Source organism: Lactuca saligna, chromosome 9 (genome assembly GCF_052625555.1).
Source record: "Lactuca saligna cultivar CGN05327 chromosome 9, ASM5262555v1, whole genome shotgun sequence".
NCBI lineage: Eukaryota > Viridiplantae > Streptophyta > Magnoliopsida > Asterales > Asteraceae > Lactuca > Lactuca saligna.
In genome coordinates, this window is record NC_136425.1 from 49,400,603 (window position 1) to 49,422,226 (window position 21,624).

Below are 21,624 nucleotides of genomic sequence, written 5' to 3' on the forward strand. Positions count from 1 at the left end.
ACACCTATTGGGAAATTGAATAAAGTCTGATGAGTAATATCATTATTTGGAAGCATGCCAAGAAGCTTTATATAGATTTAGTACATTGTTAAAATAGAAAATGGAACACAAGCTGAAAACATGCAGCATGAATAGAAGAGTGGTGTTTGGTGTTTTAAGATAAAATCTAGTGATGGTGATCCTGGACATAGCGTAGACCACAATACTTGCAAACAGCTGGTTCACTCTTGTCAAGGCATATGAACTCTATTGGATGCCCAAGTGCTGGATTTGTGTCTGCAATAGGAAAATACAGTAAAACCAAGTTAAATATGATGTATTTATTATAGGGTAAATATATATTAGTGATGCTACATAAGTAGAGTGGGAAGAGAAACCTCCTTCACAGGCTGCAATCCTGCCCTCAACTTTGATGGGAGGGACTTCATTGATCAACTCCATGGGAGATTTCTTGCTTGTATCCTGTCGATCACAAAGGATGAACAGTGAGTAAGAGCTGTTGGTTTGTAAAATGTTTGTGGAATGAGTAGAATCTTTCAAATGATTTGGAATCTAAAACCCTTTGTAAAATGATAGAATTGCAATTAGCAGTTAACGAAAATTTAAATTTATTAAGCTATATGTTTCAGTAAAGATGGATTGCACATGATCTTTTACATACTTAAAAAATTTGTCTCGGGTAGAAGGCAGCTACTTTTTTTAGATTGTTCTAAAAAGACTATAATGCAAACAAAGATAAAAAAAATTTTAGTTAAGGATAAGGAATGGTAAAATCATTCAAATAAAGATTTTGATGGAATTCAACTGCATTGATTTATCAACCATACACAACATGGGGGGGAAATCTTTCATTCCAGTTCCTTCGAATATCCTCAGAATTCATGAACCAAACACCACTTTAGATTCACAAATCCATAATAAAATTTCACGTGATGATTATCAGAATCAAAAGTATTGGATTGAAATGAATAACAAATAATGCCATTTATAATATACACGGACACACATTGATGGCAAAAATGTTCTGAAGAGAGGAAATAATCAGAATCGCAATCAAGAAACAAGTATAGGGCATGAAACTTGTTAACACAAAATGTCAAATAACAGTATGTATTACTAGGGGGCATGAAACTTGTCCAAACCTCTAAAATGCAGCTCCACCTCCACCCAAAGGTTTTAGACGAAGTTTGGTTTTCCAAACACCCACTTACTGGTTTGAGCTTTATTAAGATTCTAGATTACAAGATTTAACAATTCATGATTTTTATTAACAAATGACTACTTAACTTCATGAAATTAGCGTCTGGTGGTTTGTTTATGACTTGATGTGTATGCCCCATTGTCAAATGAATAACATATACATGGAAAACCTAATCGACCAACTGGAAATACAAGGAAAAGAACACATTTTTAGGGTTTATACTTACCTGCATCCATTTAGCGGTGTGGCTGGTGGTGATTTCGCTGTTAACGACGCCGCTGAAGGGTCTGAGCGACGATGAAGAAGAAGATGTTTTCAGGGCTTTCAGAAAATTGGAAGTCATGGAAAATCCTCGTTTCGCCCCGTTCATTGCCATCGAATCAATTGAGATCAAGGATGGTTTGAATGGAGAAATGAAGATCGTAGGTAATAGGGTTGAAGTTCTCGGCCTACGCACGCGCTTCCTCTTGTGTTTGGAGCAGCCGATTTGATTGAACCAAAGTACGAAACGGGTAACGGGTTGTAAATTGTAACTTGTACCCCCATCTAGTTTGTAGTTATTTCATTTGAGCACCTTCGACTTTTTTGTCATTCACATGAATAGTAAGACACATAAGAAGTTGATTTTTAGGCTAAAAAGAGTGGTGCGGTAAGCATGTACCTCTTACATGGAACTCGGCAAATGAAGAAAAAAAAAATCCCGTGAATGACATGTTTGTGTCATTTCTCCCTCTTCTGCAATATATGGGGTTGAGGTGGGCTTCTTTTAGGGTAAGGTGGGACGACATGTGGCTTGCCATTTGGGACCATTCCGTTTAGTCTTGTCAGTAATTTCTTAGGATATCTCTAACCCACACTCAAATGTCATTTTTTCCTCTATTTTCTCCCTATTTTTTTCCAACCCTACCATATTTCTTCCTCATATTTGGAGATATGAATAATATTACCTCATATATGGGGTAATACTATTCATATCTCCAAATAGGGGATGAAGTTTCAGTTGTTGGGTTTAATCTTTTGTTCTATATATTTATATATTTTTAGTTTATTTTATCTATTAGTTTAATTTAAATGTAATATTTAATATTTATAATATTTTGTTATATAATAAATTATATCAATTAATCATAAATATAAAATTTATTTTTATTCATAGAATTCATATAAAAATTTAATAACATTTTAAAATCATGAAACACGATAACGTATTAACAAAAGCATGTATAATATTTATTTTTATAAATACATGTATAATATTTATTTATAAGTATATTTATAAATAAATTTTGGTTTATTTAATATTATTGTAATAAAAAAATTATAGATTATATATTTATTAAAAGTAAGTTAGTACACGGGATGTGTTTGATAATTTATATAAGTTGACAAAATAGAATATACTAAGAATACATTTTTTTGGAGGTAAGAAATGGAGTAAAGTTGAAGATGAAACACTATTCACCTCATTGTGGGTGAGATGATATTGGGGTGTTTATATTATACTAATCCAATAAATGTGGTTAGCCAACATAGAAGATAATATATAAGAAAAAAAAATAACTCATCCTAGACTCATATGAGATAGATATGACTGTTCAAAGATAACAAAAACTTTATATAAACTAAAAATGCTAAGTGTGAAAAAAAAAACATATAAGCATAAAACTACATGACAAGTACTTTATCATTATCAACAACATTTTCAGAATATTACAAAGTTGAGAAACAAATATAACAAATACAAGTACTTCCATTCTAAAACAAGTTAAAAATTGATACTAAAAATTTCAACATATCAACTCTCTACTCTAAAATGTCCATAGGCGTACGCCTATTTTCTTGTCCAATTTTATCATGTGTCGCATCTTCAAATCTGGTATAAAAGTAAAAACCGAAAATAAAACAAAGTTAGTATGTACTCAATGAATTGGTATAAAAAATCAAGAAATATGTTCAAACTTATTACCCGCGGCTACACCATCATCTTTTAAAAGATCTTCAATATTGTCTACAATTGTTTTCCTCAATTTTTTTTTCTAACCTAGTCTTGGGTGCAAACCAAAGTCTCTACATGTCGACAAACTTGTTCGGTATAGATCTAATATATGTTCACTTGTTATGAGGAAGTGTTTGCCCCCATGACATACATGTTTTGCAATTTTTTAATCAAAAAGTATATTTCTTTATCTATGGAAGTCGCATTATCAACTATCATACTCCTAACATTTTCAATACCCCAATCATGAATGCAACCTAATGACTCACAACCTATGTCATTTTCCTTATGACTATCGATAGGTATAAAATTAATGATGTGTTTGTGCATGATCCAATTTTCATCTATGAAATGCTTAATGACCCATATAGTTGATCATATGACACAAGTTAGTCCAAGTGTCCATAATCAAATGCATTGTAGTTGTTGTACCACTTAAGTAATAGAATATTTCTTTTCTTTCATCAACATAGTAAATTGCAACATCGTTACTAATTTTATGTCGAGATGGCAAATTTACATTTTCGTCAAGTGTGTTCGTATACTAAATAAATGCTTTATTTTCAACAAATTCAAAGGGTAGTTCACACATAGTTGTATAAACTTAATAAAGTTTTTTTTATCCTTTTGTCATCACGCTTCCATATACCTACACTTCTCTCACCGCTATTTTTTTTAATTGAAGTGTACTTTATTTTTTAGCACTATCCGATTTTTTTTTATATAATTAGGACAATGCTTTCTCAAGCTAGAAGTATTGTTATTTCGTGTATCATCTTTGAGAATCGTGAAGCAAATTTTGCAATTTTCATGCTCCCGTTTAACTCGATTATCATTACCTCGTCAAAGCATCTCCAAGCATCAAGCATCAATTCTTTTCTTTGATTCATTAGGTTGTCTTTTTTTTTACTCGTTTATTGCATATTTTCTTGGTTTTAGGTATTCTCATCAAAGACAACATAATGATCATCCTAAACATAATAAAACATTATAATGAAAAGTAAACATAAGGATTTTCCAACAAACCAGTACAATTACAATTTGAATTTCAAAAAAAAAAAAAAAAAAAGAGTACTACTAAGTACACTAATTTCCAAAAAATCAAATATAATTTCATGAAAGAGTACTAATAAAGTATATCAATTGCCTACTAATCAACTAGAATTTTCCAACAAACAAATATAAGTATAAAGTTACAACTTACAAGTAAGTTACTCTAAATCTTTAGCAAAACAATACAACACACTAGAAATACATGGAATGATAATCATCAATGAGAATACATGATTATTTGAAAACTACAATAATAGGTTCGCAACATACCAAATAGTTTTTTGTCTTATGAATTCTGCTTCGGTTCGCCGTAAAATATTTTCTATATAAAAAAATTTCTTAATAAGTATCTAATATTTAAATTAAGTTCAAAAATAGCTAAATAAACTTATGTGTACCATGAAAGTTAATTATATAACAATTATTAGATACTTGATTTTGTAAGTCTAACTATTCTAAAAGTAAAAAATCAAAAATGTAGTCTATATAATTTCAAATAGGTTAATGATTTATAGGTATAATAAACATTATCTCATGTACATATTTAGTCTCATATATATTGTTGTACACATATAATCATTAAACTTATTTACAATATTCTAAAATATTATTAATGACCGACTATTTTAGGTTTAATTGGTTTTCGGGGTGCTTGGTAGCTCCGGTAAAACATCAGACATCTTATCCAGAAAAAAGCTCAACAAAAAACTTCCATATGTTTGTTATATAAGAACATTATAGGTTTAATTGTTTTCGTCATCCTTGGTAGCTCAAATGAGATGTCGATCATCTTCTCCCACCACAAAATTGCTCCAAATATGCCATATGTGAACAATCAAATCTGCGATTGATGAACCTTCAAAGATAGTGGATTTTTAAAAACTCAAGATTCGATTGTTCATATATCTCATAGGTTTTATTTAAAAAAAAAAAATAAAAAAAAAAATAAAAAAAAAAAAAAAAAACCTTAAGGTTGATGAATGAACATGACTTTAAGGGAAATCAATTTTGATTTGGTTTCAAAGCATCTATAATTTGAAAAATCCACCTCAAACGAGAAATTTTTTTTCAACTCTAATGTGTGTGTGTTCATCATGTTCTTGCGTAAGAGCAAGATGCAAGACAAAGATCGTCTTGAGATGTAATCTACTTCTTGAGCATCGAAATATTTGTGGGTTTAATGATTTATGGGTTTAAGTTCTTGAGTTCTTCATCAGATTTGTTTTAGATTATTGGATTTAAGCATTATGTATGTTTGTTTATTCTTGAACATATGAAGATTTGAGGGTTTGAACATAATAACAAAGGAAATATGTGTATGTGTGTGCGTTTTTGTTTGGTTGGATAAGATGACCGAAAAATTCATGTTTGGTAGAATAATTTATTTTTTATTGCAAACCTACACTAACAGATCATATGTATGTTTTTTGAACATGATAAACAAGTTTTATGGTCATATATATATATATATATATATATATATATATATATATATATATATATATATATATATATATATATATATATATATATATATATATATATATATATATATATATATATATATATATACACAAAAACAAAGTGAACAAATGTATATGTGGGGTAAAGTTTATTACCCATACAAATAATTTTCCTATTTCAAATTGCAAATGATGATTGGACTTAGGGATGATCAAATGGACCGGGGAAAGGGCCGGAACCCGAACCCGAACCCGATGGAACCGGTCGGGCCGGGACCGAGATGTTATTTTTGTGGATTTTTGGAACTGGTAACCGGTAGGAACCGGAACCAATATAACTGAAACCGGTAGAACCGGCAAAAACCGGAACCGTATGATGTTATTTTCCAAGGACCGGTTACAACATTTGAAGACACGACAAAAACCGGTAGGAACCGGGAACCGGTAGAACCGGAAACGATAGAACCGTCGGGCCGGTTCGGTTCTTGATTTTGACCGAAGCCGGTTCCCGGTTCCGGTCCGGTTCGAGGCGGTTCGGTCCTTTTGCTCATCCCTAATTAGACTTGTTTCTTTAGCAAAATAAAATTCTTATTATATGTAAGTGAGAATTGTAATTCTGAAGGGTTCTAAAGTAGCAACGTCAGAATTTGAGGGGGCTTAAATGAAAATAAACCCAACTAGTTTTCAGATGCTATACGCTTGAAAATCCCCCTTCTGTTTAGCCATTGCACACAGTGAGGAGTCGCCAGCAATGGCAGCAATAGGTGGAGGAAGCGGTTCCTCAAATGCAAACGCCTCATCGTCTGCTTCCTCTCATCAGGCCCCCAAAATCCTATTAGCCAAGCCAGCTCTAGTCACTGCGGCCAAGTACAATCGCGGACCTGGTGGCGGTGGAGGCGGCGGTGGCCCCGATGACGCTTCATCGTCACTCCGCTCTCGCCTTCCCTCCATTGGCTTTCTCAATCTGTTATCTGACTCCTGGGATTTCCACACCGATCGCTTCCTTCCGGTAAGTTGCTAGCCTTTTTTCAACTTAACCCGTCTATATGTCGTATATTGAACTCGTTTGATCGCAGTTTTTGACGGACAATACCGATTTTACGGTGATCGGTGTGATTGGTCCTGCGGGAGTTGGCAAGTCTACTATCATGAATGAGATTTATGGCTTTGATGCAACTTCCCCTGGTAGCCTAGCATTCATGCTTCTTCTATTTCACTAGTCATCTGTATATACACTTGCATTTGTGACTTCAATTAGTGATTAATCCTCTGTTATCATTCGGAGTAGGGATGTTACCTCCTTTTCCGATAGAATCCATGGAAACCAAAGCCATGTCAAGGCATTGTACAGTTGGTATTGAACCTAGAATCACTTCTGAAAGGATCATACTTCTTGATACACAGGTTTGCACATTTAAATTCCCAAACCTTAGTTTCTTTACGTTATGCTAAATTGTGCTGTATGGATGCAGCCTGTTTACAGTCCATCGATTTTGTCTGAAATGATTAGACCTGATGGTTCATCCACAATATCAGTTTTGAGTGGTGAACCCTTACCTGCTGAGTTGGCTCATGAACTCATGAGCATACAGGTATGTACCTTAAAACAAGCAGACGTTGTTACCATTTAATCTTGTGTTAATTGTGTCGATTTTATGATATGCTTTCTCTAATTGACTCTGTTATCTTTTGACAAACCCTGCAAGGAACCCTTGTAGCTTGGTGTTCTCTTAACATCCATTTGTCACATTGTGTTGGTGGTTTCAGAAGGAGTTCATGATAACAACATGTGGCGTTTGATGGCAACGGTATGATCATGGAATGTAATCACTCATTCCATTCCATTCCATCCAACTTAGGGTTTCCTTTTTGTGATTGACAGGTGGACTTGCTAAAGCATAGCATACCAGACCCATCCTCCCTGTCTCTTTCCCATCCACAGAGCTCTAATTTAGGGTCTGATAAAGAGATGAAAGATAAAATTCAAGAGGTTGGAGAAGAATACATGGCTTCTCCTGTTTTTGTGCACACAAAGTGAGTTATCCTTTCCCTTTCTTGTTCTTTTTGTATGCATGCTCATTCTATTTTTTACAGGCTTCATGAACAAGATGTTGCACCACATTATCTAGTTCAACTAAAGAAAGGACTTAATCAGTATTTTAGCTCCACTTCATTCAACAAACAGAAACATCAGAATACAGATGATGGTGATTCTGCTTCTGCTGCTGCACCGATTAAGTCATTCTTTATTGCATCCAAGACTAACACGGACTCATTGGGGACACAACATGAGAGTTATCATTCTTCCTTGTGGAACCTACGTGATCAGGTTTGTTTCTTGTGTGTGTGTGTGTGTGTGTGTGTGTGTGAACCATTGTGTGATGGAGTTTGTTTGTTTGTGGGTTCAGGTTTTATCAATGAGGGGTCCATCATTTTCAAGAACTGTGTCTGAGAGAGACTGGCTGAAGAACTCTGGGAAGATATGGGAATTAGTGAAGAATTCATCAACCATTTCTGATTACTGCAAGACACTACAAAATTCAGGTTTATTCAGGAGATAGAGCCATGGCATTTCATCTCTTATCTTATGTCATACACACAGAAAACAATGTAGGGCATTTTTATTTTTGTTTTTGTTAATTTTATGTCTGAATATGGAGGGATATAAAAACGTTTGCTATCTGTTTTGTGAGCTGAATGAAAATTACCATATTAACCCTCTGAAATATATATTTTTATGTAATTCCAACATGTGACATCATGTATGAGAATTGAGAAGGTGGTCATACATGTTATTGAAAGGTACAAGCACAAAAGGATTCATGATGTATATGGACTTAACATTGGTGACTGTTTTTTCCAAACACAAATGATAAAAGATGATTTGACAAAGTTGTTGGTGATATTATAAATCACTCATTGCTATTTTCACTTGAATGGTTGAACCATTATGTGACTTGAAGAGAAATTGAGAGATTACTTGTCGAATACCAAAATTAACATGACATCTGAATCTGATAAAGTGTCTCATAACACAATTATTATACATACCGATCATGTATGATGATGAGCTGAACAAAAATTAATGCTTTAAATGGGAACTTTACAGATTTTTGGACAGAATTCTCATAGCTTTCAAGTAAATATCATTAACTTATAAAACAGTAGAAAAGTTTCAACATTCATTCTTACATATTTGATAAGAAGAATAAGTTTGGGTGGGTAGCTAACATTCTACAAAAATCTAAAGACATCTTCAAAATAACAATGGATCATTCACTAATCATCACTCCATCATCACATCTGATGAACCCTCCATGGCTGGCTTATCTGATTTTCTTTTGTTCGTACCTACAAGTGAATGTGATGCACAGATTTAAGTCAGATGGCTTGTCAAACACCAAAAATAACATGAACATCAAAACAACTGCTACAAACAAGTTTATTAGTAGAAATTCTCATCAAGAATGCATACCTTTCTTTTCTTTTTTGGTTGCACGCTTTGATTTGATTTTCATACTCTTTTTCATGTGAAACTTTACTGGGGATTTAATGGCATCTTGAGATGATGTTCCTGATCCTGTGAATATGCAACAGCAGTAAGAGATATGACTGATGGCCAATGACTCGATACATATACATAGTTATGTACCACAACATCATAATTTTCGATTTACAAGATGTGGGATATCATCAGAAACTGGCACTCATCTCTTCTTATCCGATGTCTACTCCTAATGGATGCATTCGTTTGTGTTGATAATACAAACAAAATAATGGAAAGTGAGGATGGTATACATACCATCTGCAACAGCCATCTCGATATCTTCCATTGTAATAAGCCCCTTTTCGACAGCCTCCTTCTGGTCCTGCTCAATGTTTAGTAGATTGTTCAGTAAACCGCTTTATTTAGTCACGTAGCTAAGCAATTTTGTCCATGATAAGACTACAGATAAACGTATTATACACAAAACTATAACATACCCGGCGCCATTTTTTCAGGATCTTTCGCTTACGTTTCCCGGAGATAACAGTGTTTTGGGGCTTATGCTTGACCTTTCCAGTAAAAGGATCACCATGCACCGCTCTTTTGCGGTCTGCGATGGCGGCTCTCCGCCGCTTCTGTACCACGTTAAAAACAGCCATTTCGATATATCGCTTTCTGTCTCCCTTTGAAGCTCAAGGCAATTAGGGTTTCAAATGTTGAAGGGCTTCCGCAGTTCGTTATTTGTATTTTGTCGACAAGAAACTAGCAGTACATTCCCCTCAGGTCTCGGAAAAAATCTTATTTAGTCCCTAACCTTTTTATTTCGAGTAAATTAAAACTTTGTAGACTTGTAGTTGTGCATCTTGTGTTTAAAAGCGGAGACAAAGTTTTATATAATAGGGACACGACACGATATACGTTATGATATCGTATTTTTTTAATTAATACAAAAACGAACCGATTAAAAAAATAAAAAACATGACATGATAAATATAACATAAAATAATAATTATTTTATTTAATTAATATTTAATTGTGATGAGTATATAAAGAGAGTTAGAGTTTCCCTTTTGTGTGTGTTGAGGTGTGCGTATATCTCTATTCTAATAAAAGAGTGTCTTTTATGCCATGTGTCACCCTTATAAATCAAGACTTTGCCACTTGTAATTTTCTTATGCATTTGTATTTCATTTTCCCGCTAAAGTTTAATTCAACGTTAGAGTAAAATGTCCCGGTAAATCAGGCAATAAACCATGGTTAAATATCTTCACAATAATATCTATTTTCTACTTTCTCTTTATACTCCACTGTTTTTGTAAACAAGCAATAAAGTTTAGCAATAAATTCATCAATGAAATCGCAACAAATCAGGAACCCCAAATTTGAATAGGAGGTAAATAAAAAACACCTTAAAAAAAGGAGAAATTATGGTAAACAATGAATTTCTTTGAGAAAGTTGAAAGATAAGGAACAGATGTTCCACCGTTTTCCATCCCTTCCCAAATCTCAATACACTAAGGTTTCTCCGGTAAGCATCGGTGAGATTTCAATTTTTATGGGTTTCGATTTTGATTGTTCTTGATGTTCCTCTTTTTTCTACATGACTGATACACGAAGCTTCATAGCAAGACTCTTTTCTTTACCTCTTTCTATCTCTCTAGAAGTCGATGTTCCCAACTAAGCTTCCTCCTTCCCGTACTTGGAGTTTTTTTTTTTTTTTTTTCTGTTTCATACAAGATTATTGCTGCAGATTGATCTTTTTAAGGTTAACATTTTATGTTTTCAGGTTTGATGCTTATTTCAATTTTACAATAAATTGTGCTCTCCTTTTTGTTTATATTATATCTAACATGTTTGATTATTACATCTTGAGTTTAAATCAAGAAATGAAAAATAACAAAAATCCTCTGTTGAAGTGTCACGAGGATGAATGGGAGCCACAAATGAAAATTTCCAATCCTAACTACGTTTGGTGTAAGTTTATGGTTTTATGTAATTCTTCCTCTAGCTGTCAGTTATGCATTTGTATTTGGCTTCTTTGGAAGGAATAAGATGCAGGAAATTGATTGAAAAATCATATAATGTTAATAATAGGACTATAGGAGACAAGTCCTCCTTGGGGTTTCACTTTGACTATCTATAGCATCGGTTTATTATCGTTGTTCACCACATGTTGACATTATGGAGTGACTTTTGTGCTTATACTTTAGGTTTCACAAAGTTGAACAGAAAAATATTATTGAAAATGGCAATGAACCTCCTTATCTAGAGGTAATTTATACAAACATTCTACTTTCATCTGTAATACAAAAATAACACATCACTTTCATTCTTAAGGCAAAATAGCATGTTATTCTCATTTTTCAGACAAAAATAACATTCTACTTTAGTTTTAAGACAAAAATAACATGCTACTTTTGATGCCAAAAATAACATCCTATATTTGACGGGAAAAAAAATCAACATTCTCTTCTTTTATTGCTTTCTATAGAAAATTAAAATTCTTTTCTTTTTATTGGTTTTTATAGAATCCTAATTTGGGTTTTTATGATGTTTTAGCACACTGTTTTATAGCATCTTGCTTTGGTATTTTCCTTTTACTCTATTTTGTCATAATTTCATAATTGGTGAATCTTATATTTTTTTATTGGCAAGTGTAACCTTGGTGAGTGTAGAATTATTCTCTGTTATTCACGAGTAAGCCAGAAGTTGCAGCTCAATTTTACTAGGTTGATCTAAAAAGATGATAAATATTTAGTATAATATTTGTTTGCAACTAATAGTTTATAGTTATGTATTTTTCTGAAGAAAAAAAAAATCATTGAGTCCTTATAGTATTCAAAACCATATACTTGAAAAATATATTATTATCTTACTAATAACAACTTATGAACTATATATATCCATATTACATATAAATTATTTTGTTCGTATTTTCAAAAATAATTCTTATGTTAGGAGGTACAATCTATCTATAACACTAAGTTAAAGTAATAAAAAAATAGTCATCCAACAAAATCAGAAACTGTCCAAGGCAACTCCAAAGTAATTGCCAAAAATTCAAATATTTTGTATTTTAAAAATTAGAAACTCCCAAACGTCCTCTGTTATTGTGTTTTCTAGAGCTTTATTTCACGTTACAATATCAAACAATCATCATCAAACATTTGAGATAAGAAAAAACAAATGAAGATTTTATAATAGATAAATTAAAGTTTTACTCTATTAGTACTATACAAAATTAAAAAAAAATGTCCCAAACAAGTGAACAAAAGATCAGTATATTTTTATTTTTAAACAAAAATATCAAATATACTTTTAGTTTTAATTCAAAATAGCAATATTTAGAACAAGACACACACACAAACACACACACACATTATCTCTCTTTCTCTCATATATTATTGAATCTATTTAAGTGTCGAACGAAACCTTAACTCTCAACCTCATTGAATATACATTATATTAGATTGAAGGGAGTATGAGTTAACATTGATAAAAAGGAGTTATGATGAGGAGAATGCATATTCTAATTTTAAAGCCTATTTTTGAAAGATATGTTGGATTGAAGGATATAAAAGATGGTTGGACTGAATAATGCAAATTTTTACTTGGTATATAAATCAAATAGGAATATTCAGATGAGTGTGTTCTGTATAACCGACAAAATATCTTACTTTTCAAAAATTAAATGTTTGCAAATCAATTATTAATTATTATTATGCCTATTAAAAGGTTATTTTACTTTGCAGATCCCGTGTACTACACGGGTTATAACCTAGTATCTGTATATAAACTAGCCATACCCGTGCTAAAAAGATGGATACAAATAATAAATATTAACCTTTTTTTACTTCTATTTGACAATAAATATAACCTTTTTCTACTTCTATTTAAAAACAAATAATTTTTGCATATTATATCGTAATCAATGAGAAGTTGAGAACAAATCTTGATTTATTTAATAAGTTTTACCTTTGTTTTACTATTATCATCAATTTTAATTTGTTTATGTGAAAAATATTATATAATGATTCATTTTTAAGTTTTTAAAAAAAAAGTAAAAAACTTTTAAGCTGAAGAAAAAAAACTTTTAGATACTTTAATTATAAATACTTTTTTTTTAAATTAAAACATTAAATGACCTTAAATAGAACTCGCAGAGATGTTAATTCATAATTTACTAATGACGTAATTGCCTCAAAATAAACATATTAATATGACTAAAATTGTAATTTGGTTAGATACGATAATGAGAAAAATGCCCTGAAGAAATTACGAAAATTATGATAATGACGAAACTAACCACAAGAAAATAAAATATTATAGATTTCTTAGTAAAATATAAAATTAAGGAAATGATAAAACTGTCATCCAGAAAAAAAATACTATATGATAAAAGAACATAAATTTATAGGTGCATTATATTGTTATCCCTAGGTACACCAATGATACCAACACTAGTATCCCATTACAACCTCTTAATGTTCCTCATTAACCACTTTCTTACAGGTGTAGGCATCATCCTCCCATGTTACACTCCAAATTCAATATACATGAAAATGTAAGACCAACACTTACGAGTCACCATCAAATCTTCTTTCTTTCCTATTTTCTGTTAGTTTTAAGGACTGAAAATTGTGACAAAAGATAGCACCAACATGTATAAGAAATGTGAAAACTCGACCATAGGTGCCATGTTTCGAGATGACACCGCACATTCGTTATGGCCACTAAAAGCATTCATCCTTTGGTTTTTGTTAATGACAATGAATACACAATTGTATCTCATGATTAAACCTATCATGCCACAACTGAGTGTTTTGGTCCCTCCCTCCACGCAACTCGTGCTTGACTTATCATGTAACCACCTAAATAACTTCATAACTATATAAGATCACCAATTGTAATGCTTTACTAACTATACTTCGATTTAACCTTGTGACAATGATTAGATACTTTAAACCTATGATAATGATTAGACTTTATCCTAAATTTAGTTTTATTTATATATTTTAGGATAAAGTGCAATAAATAACAACAAACTTTCCTTAACTTTGGTAAGGTACATTGATATTTCTGGCAATTAACTCTTTTATATATTGAAGACAAATTACAAAAAAATTGGAATTTTTTTTTATTGAAGGTAGGTTACACAAAATAAAAACATTATATTTATATTTGTTATTAGTTATGAATTTTGGGGGTAATAATATTTAAGAGAAAAGTTGGTATTTTGCTTAGACGTGGGCATAAGCATTTGTTATGCCAGATGGCCTGTATTTAAGAGCATAAATTATTTACAAATGATAGTCCATGTAGATCTGTGTTGATCTATACCTACTAGTACAAATTCTATATCCAAAAAAGTCATTCATGCTCCTCGATGCTTGCATTACCTGACATAATTGATACACACCATATTAGCAAATATACAATAGAAGATGGTAAGAAATGGACATGTCTACCTAATATGTTACATAAAATCGATTAGCATCTCTAGTGGTGGATCTGAACAGTTCATACACATCTGTGTATATAAGGTCTAATAAACCCTCACCTTTTTCACAAGATCCAGTGAAAGGTGATTGTGTCATCTTGCCCAAAAGACAAGATTCGCATTCATCATTTGGCCTTTGGTCAAAAGATTCCAAGACTCCGTCCTTTTGGAGTTAGGCGATACGTTTCCTTTTAATGTGTCCAAGACGACAATGTCACAAGCATTCATTGTCTAGACCATTTGACGAATCAATATGAGATACACTATTGCATAAGCTATCAACACAAGTCACGGTTTCATATACACCATTACAAGGTAAAGCTTCAAATATAAAAACACAATTTTTATAAACTAAAATTGAACCATTCAAATCATTAAAAGCGAAGTGAAACCCTTGTCTAAACAATGCATGAAATTAAATAATGTTTCGTGTCATTTATGACGAGTAGCAACAATTAATTAAACTAATCGTAACATCACTACTACGCACGAGCTGATAAGTACCAAACTTTGTAACAGTAGAAGATCGCCTATTTTCCATGCTCGAATTTATCCTTCCATGCTCCATCTCATCACTTTCTTTTAGCTCATGTAAATCTAAACAAAATGTGAAATTCACATCATGTATAAAGGACCCAAGAATGAGTAGATGGTGAGTTATTAGTTTGAATAGTGTATGTACATGCTGAGGATGACTTCACCTTGCCATCCTTAATGTCTTGCAAGTATTTGGGGCAACTCCTTTTCCAATGTCCCTTGTCATTAATAGTAACAAATGACCTTTTGGGTCACTAACAGCTGGAATGTCTAAGTTGGGCTTCGCCTTTGGCCCATTTCTTGATGACCCTGCATGGGCCTTGTTCTTCCAGTTAACTTTGGTAGCAGCCTTCATTTTCTTCCCTTTACCTTTTTCAATGGCGATAACGGGAGCATTAACAGGAGGGGTTGAATTCTTCCCCTTTAATACCGACTTAGTAGTCTGTAGCAAGTTGTGGAGTTGGCCCGATATGGTTTATGTGTTGTTCAAATGATAAGCTAATACAAATTTATCATAACAACTTGACAAGGAATTTAGTACCATGTCAATGGTCAACTCCTCGTCAAAATCTACATTGAGCTTAACCGCGCAATCTACGTATCTTTGCATTCTTTGTATGTGGTTGCAAACAAACTCTCGTTCTTTCATTTCTCAAGGCATGAAGGACTTGATCGCTTGAAACTTCTCTTGACGAGCTCTCTTGTGGTACTTTTCCACAAGGTCATTCTTCATCTCCAGAGGGCAATAGTCCTATTAAAACCTCTGCAATTCATGAGCCATTATGGTGACGATGATGCAAGCAACTTTTGTTGCATCGCCATAGTGTTTTCTATAGGAGGCTAGTTATTTAGGAGTAACAGTAGCTTTGTAACAACCACAAAAAATATGCCAAATTTAAACCTTTTTTAAACATTTCAAAACACATGATCATTACAAAAGTTGTATTTCAAACTAGAATATTGTCAAAGTATCCAGAATCAAATCATGAAATCATAAAAGGTGAGGAGCGGTACGCTCATTCGTCTTCTCGCGATCGTCAGAAGTACCTGAAACAATAATCGATAAATGTAAGCTCGAAGGCTTAGTGAGATATCCCCAAAATACCAATGCCATACAGATATAACCATATAATATAAACATACAAGCAAACATACACAACATGCATAATGAGTCATCAATCTGACTGGACCGACTCTCGATCCTCATTCTATTTGGACCGCTCTCCGAGCCCTCGACGCGTTCGGACTGCCCTCCTCGGGGCCTTCAGCCTATCCAGACCGCTCGATGGGCCTTCGACCTGACTAGATTTGCCTGGCCCGGGCCTGCAGTCTACCCGGTCCGCCCAGGGTGTCTTGGCCTATTGTACAGAGCAGGACCTACCTCAACCCTTTCCCCCAAACCAATAAACATGTCCATACAAAATGTGAAATTCACATCATGTATAAAGGACCCAAGAATGAGTAGATGGTGAGTTGTTAGTTTGAATAGTGTATGTACATGCTGAGGATGGCTTCACCTTGCCATCCTTAATGTCTTGCAAGTATTTGGGGCAACTCCTCTTCCAATGTCCCTTGTCATTAATAGTAACAAATGACCTTTTGGGGTCACTAACAGCTGGAATGTCTAAGTTGGGCTTCGCCTTTGGCCCATTTCTTGATGACCCTGCATGGGCCTTGTTCTTCCAGTTAACTTTGGTAGCAACCTTCATTTTCTTCCCTTTACCTTTTTCAATGGCGATAACGGAAGCATTAACAGGAGGGGTTGAATTCTTCCCCTTTAATACCGACTCAGTAGTCTGTAGCAAGTTGTGGAGTTGGCCCGATATGGTTTATGTGTTGTTCAAATGATAAGCTTATATAAATTTATCATAACAACTTGACAAGGAATTTAGGACCATGTCAATGGTCAACTCCTCGTCAAAATCTACATTGAGCTTAACCGCGCAATCTACGTATCTTTGCATTCCCTGTATGTGGTTGCAAACAAACTCTCGTTCTTTCATTTCTCAAGGCATGAGGGACTTGATCGCTTGAAACTTCTCTTGACGAGCTCTCTTGTGGTACTTTTCCATAACGTCATTCTTCATCTCAAGAGGCAATAGTCCTCATAAAACCTCTGCAATTCAGGAGCCATTATGGCGACGATGATGCAAGCAACTTTTGTTGCATCGTCATAGTGTTTTTTATAGGAGGCTAGTTATTTAGGAGTAAAAGTAACTTTGTAACACCCACAAAAAACCATGCCAAATTTAAACCTTTTTTAAACATTTCAAAACACATGATCATTACAAAATTTGTATTTCAAACTAGAATATTGTCAGAGTATCCAGAATCAAATCATGAAATCATAAAAGGTGAGGAGCGGTACGCTCCTTCGCCTTCCCGCAATCGTCAGAAGTACCTGAAACAATAATCGATAAATCTAAGCTCGAAGGCTTAGTGAGATATCCCCAAAATACCAATGCCATACAGATATAACCATATAATATAAACATACAAGCAAGCATACACAACATGTATAATGAGTCATCAATCTGACTGGACCGACTCTCGATCCTCATTCTATTTGGACCGCTCTCCGAGCCCTCGACGCGTTCGGACTGCCCTCCTTGGGGCCTTCAGCCTATCCGGACCGCTCGATGGGCCTTCGACCTGACTAGATTTGCCTGGCCCGGGCCTGCAGTCTACCCGGTCCGCCCAGGGTGTCTTGGCCTACTGTACAGAGCAGGACCTACCTCAACCCTTTCCCCCAAACCAATAAACATGTCCATACAAAATGTGAAATTCACATCATGTATAAAGGACCCAAGAATGAGTAGATGGTGAGTTGTTAGTTTGAATAGTGTATGTACATGCTGAGGATGGCTTCACCTTGCCATCCTTAATGTCTTGCAAGTATTTGGGGCAACTCCTCTTCCAATGTCCCTTGTCATTAATAGTAACAAATGACCTTTTGGGGTCACTAACAGCTGGAATGTCTAAGTTGGGCTTCGCCTTTGGCCCATTTCTTGATGACCCTGCATGGGCCTTGTTCTTCCAGTTAACTTTGGTAGCAACCTTCATTTTCTTCCCTTTACCTTTTTCAATGGCGATAACGGGAGCATTAACAGGAGGGGTTGAATTCTTCCCCTTTAATACCGACTCAGTAGTCTGTAGCAAGTTGTGGAGTTGGCCCGATATGGTTTATGTGTTGTTCAAATGATAAGCTTATATAAATTTATCATAACAACTTGACAAGGAATTTAGGACCATGTCAATGGTCAACTCCTCGTCAAAATCTACATTGAGCTTAACCGCGCAATCTACGTATCTTTTCATTCCCTGTATGTGGTTGCAAACAAACTCTCGTTCTTTCATTTCTCAAGGCATGAGGGACTTGATCGCTTGAAACTTCTCTTGACGAGCTCTCTTGTGGTACTTTTCCATAAGGTCATTCTTCATCTCAAGAGGCAATAGTCCTCATAAAACCTCTGCAATTCAGGAGCCATTATGGCGATGATGATGCAAGCAACTTTTGTTGCATCGTCATAGTGTTTTTTATAGGAGGCTAGTTATTTAGGAGTAAAAGTAACTTTGTAACACCCACAAAAAACCATGCCAAATTTAAACCTTTTTTTAACATTTCAAAACACATGATCATTACAAAATTTGTATTTCAAACTAGAATATTGTCAGGGTATCCAGAATCAAATCATGAAATCATAAAAGGTGAGGAGCGGTACGCTCCTTCGCCTTCCCGCGATCGTCAGAAGTACCTGAAACAATAATCGATAAATCTAAGCTCGAAGGCTTTGTGAGATATCCCCAAAATACCAACGCCATATAGATATAACCATATAATATAAACATACAAGCAAGCATACGCAACATGCATAATGAGCCATCAATCTGACTGGACCGACTCTCGATCCTCATTCTATCTGGACCGCTCTCCGAGCCCTCAACGCGTTCGGACCGCCCTCCTCTGGGCCTTCAGCCTATCCGGACCGCTCGATGGGCCTTCGGCCTGACTAGATTTGCCTGGCCCGGGCCTACAGTCTACCCGGTCCGCCCAGGGTGTCTTGGCCTACTGTACAGAGCAGGACCTACCTCAACCCTTTCCCCCAAACCAATAAACATGTCCATACAAATATCATACGCTACCATACAATAGCAAATAGTCATACATATCTAACCGATCTCTAACATAGAAACCATCCTACAACCAGGATATCAATCTAACAGACTACTAGCATAGCAACAATCCTAAATCAGGATGTAATCCAACATAGCAACCATCCTAAACCATGATGTAAATCATAAAGGGTCGGCCTTGGTGTCATAGACCCTGTTAATATAGCGAGGAAAACTCATTTCGCAACTATTGTCTGAAACTAGAAAGCTCAACTCCCGGATCACCAACACGAACTCCACTACCTATAGTTACCATAAAACCCTTTTCATAAATCACCAAATTACCATAATACCCTCAAAAGTCAAATGGTCAACTCTTGGTCAAAGTCAAAGTCAACAGTCCATGTTGACTCGACTCGTCGAGTGTAGTTCACTGACTCGTCGAGTCCTTCCTGAAATTGAGAAGTCGTGAAACCCTTGATTGGCTTGTCGAGTTCCCCTTTAACTCGTCGAGTTCATACGTGTCCAAGAATTTAGGAAAAACCCTAGCTGACTCGCCGAATCTTCGAACGACTCGCCGAGTTCAAGGCAATCTTCAACGAACTCGGCGAGTTCATGACCATCTTCATATGACTCACCGAGTTGACTATGAAACTTGTCGAGTCCTTGCATACCTTCACCCATGCAGACACTTTTTAAGCCATGCCAAGGTTCCAAATTACAGATTCAAGCTTCTATGGCATGTTTATCACGTAAAGTTGCAAACTTTACGCGCATGCAATGCCCTAAAGGCTCTAAGTGACCAATTTAAGCTTCTAATGGAGCTTTACACCTTAGGAGAGTCTCATCCTTGCAAGAGCTGGAAACTTTATGGACTTAGGACTCAAAAGAGGTCCAGATATGAAGTTTCAACTTCAGATCTAGCTTCCATACCAAAAATCCCTTCATGAATAACTAAAGAAAGCCCTAGTTTCCACATATGAATGATTCTATAAGAAAAAGAGGTTAAGGTAATACTTGGTTACCTCCAAAATATGCCCACACTGAAGTAGAATCTAGATCCACACAGAAGTCTTGATGCTAGCCTCTTGATCTACAAATTTCCTTCCCAAAGCTGCAAAACACTCTCCAAGCTCTCACTCACGGAAATTAGTGTTTCTAGGTCTCAAGGGTGATAAAGGACAGTAAGAGGCACTAATGGTCCAATATATAGGGTGCACAAACCCTGAAAATTAGGGTTTCCACTGCCAGCTCCTACTCGGCGAGTCATTCATTAATCGACGTGTAACGACCCGTTCCCGGTATGTTAATTTATTAGTAATTGTTTTAAAGATTTGCAAGAGGGACTCGGCGAGTTCATAGCCTGACTCGCCGAGTAGGGTCGCGACTTCGAGCACGTGTTAGCTGGAGACTCGGCGAGTCCATATCCCGGACTCGGCGAGTCCATCCGTCTGGGTGAAACCCTAAATCCCCGGGTTGCACACTATTTAAGTCACCTTATAGCCCCATTCTTGCCTCCTTCACCCTGAGAACACTGTGAGAAAAACCCTAGTTCATCCTTGAGAGTTTATAAGTGATTTTGTGTGATTTGTGAAGGCTTGAAGAAGGAGAAGAAGAAAGGAGCAAGGAGAAGAAGAGTTGTGCAAGATCCAAGGGCAAATCTGAGTTATTTGGAGGTATTTTCGGATTCCCCTCTTGTTTTATGCTTTAAACCTCCATTAGAACTCTTCTAAGAACTAGTTGATGCTTGTTACAAGCCTTGTACTTTCATGAACGCCCTAATAAGCCGAGATAACCTTGGATCTATTCATTGAGAAGTCCCATAGTCCAGATCTATTGCCTTTATGAGGATACTTTGCATATTAACCCTAGATCTATCCCTTTTATGCATCTTTTAGCCTTATTTTCCCTTATTCATGTGTTGTACACGTAAAGTTGGAAACTTTACGTGGTAAACCAGCTTATTGGACCCAGATCTATCATTTGTATGTGTTGGATTCAAGCAAAATCGGGTGAAAAACAGTTGCATGGCGGCAACTCGGCGAGTCGGGAAGAACGACTCGGCGAGTTGAGTCGCGAGTCCCCGATTCCTTCATTTTTAGCAGTGTTGAGTGGAACCAGTGAGTTAGAGAGTGGACTCTGCGAGTTGAAGGTAGACTCAGTAATGGAGGGACTCGGCGAGTTGTTCATACAACTCGGCGAGTCCAAGGCAATCTTCTTAAGATCGAGAACAACTCGTCGAGTATGTTCATACGGCTCGGCGAGTCGGATGAA

General features: G+C 35.2%; 3 protein-coding genes and 1 long non-coding RNA gene across 4 annotated transcripts; 2 read left to right on the plus strand and 2 right to left on the minus strand.

Annotated features, from left to right (window-relative positions):
- Positions 1–15: 15 nt before the first annotated feature.
- On the minus strand, positions 16–1,699 carry LOC145014648 (NADH-ubiquinone oxidoreductase-like protein). The gene is made up of 3 exons (XM_078973069.1): positions 1,428–1,699; positions 378–462; positions 16–276 (listed from the first exon to the last, which is right to left on the minus strand). The coding sequence occupies exons 1-3, from the start codon at positions 1,575–1,577 to the stop codon at positions 167–169; spliced, it is 345 nt and encodes a 114-aa protein (XP_078829195.1). The 5' UTR covers positions 1,578–1,699; the 3' UTR covers positions 16–166.
- Positions 1,700–6,422: 4,723 nt separating this feature from the next.
- LOC145013983 (uncharacterized) lies at positions 6,423–8,439 on the plus strand. Its single transcript, XM_078972329.1, has 8 exons — positions 6,423–6,722; positions 6,790–6,898; positions 7,002–7,117; positions 7,186–7,305; positions 7,432–7,521; positions 7,596–7,747; positions 7,808–8,042; positions 8,122–8,439. The coding sequence occupies exons 1-8, from the start codon at positions 6,465–6,467 to the stop codon at positions 8,272–8,274; spliced, it is 1,233 nt and encodes a 410-aa protein (XP_078828455.1). The 5' UTR covers positions 6,423–6,464; the 3' UTR covers positions 8,275–8,439.
- Positions 8,440–8,842: 403 nt separating this feature from the next.
- LOC145014316 (uncharacterized) lies at positions 8,843–9,941 on the minus strand. The gene is made up of 4 exons (XM_078972697.1): positions 9,698–9,941; positions 9,516–9,582; positions 9,189–9,293; positions 8,843–9,064 (listed from the first exon to the last, which is right to left on the minus strand). Exons 1-4 carry the CDS (start codon positions 9,857–9,859, stop codon positions 9,000–9,002), a joined length of 399 nt encoding a protein of 132 aa, XP_078828823.1. The 5' UTR covers positions 9,860–9,941; the 3' UTR covers positions 8,843–8,999.
- A 644-nt stretch (positions 9,942–10,585) lies between these two features.
- On the plus strand, positions 10,586–11,366 carry LOC145018307 (uncharacterized). Its single transcript, XR_013666949.1, has 2 exons — positions 10,586–10,728; positions 10,818–11,366. It is a non-coding gene; the product is annotated as an uncharacterized LOC145018307 (long non-coding RNA).
- Positions 11,367–21,624: the final 10,258 nt, after the last annotated feature.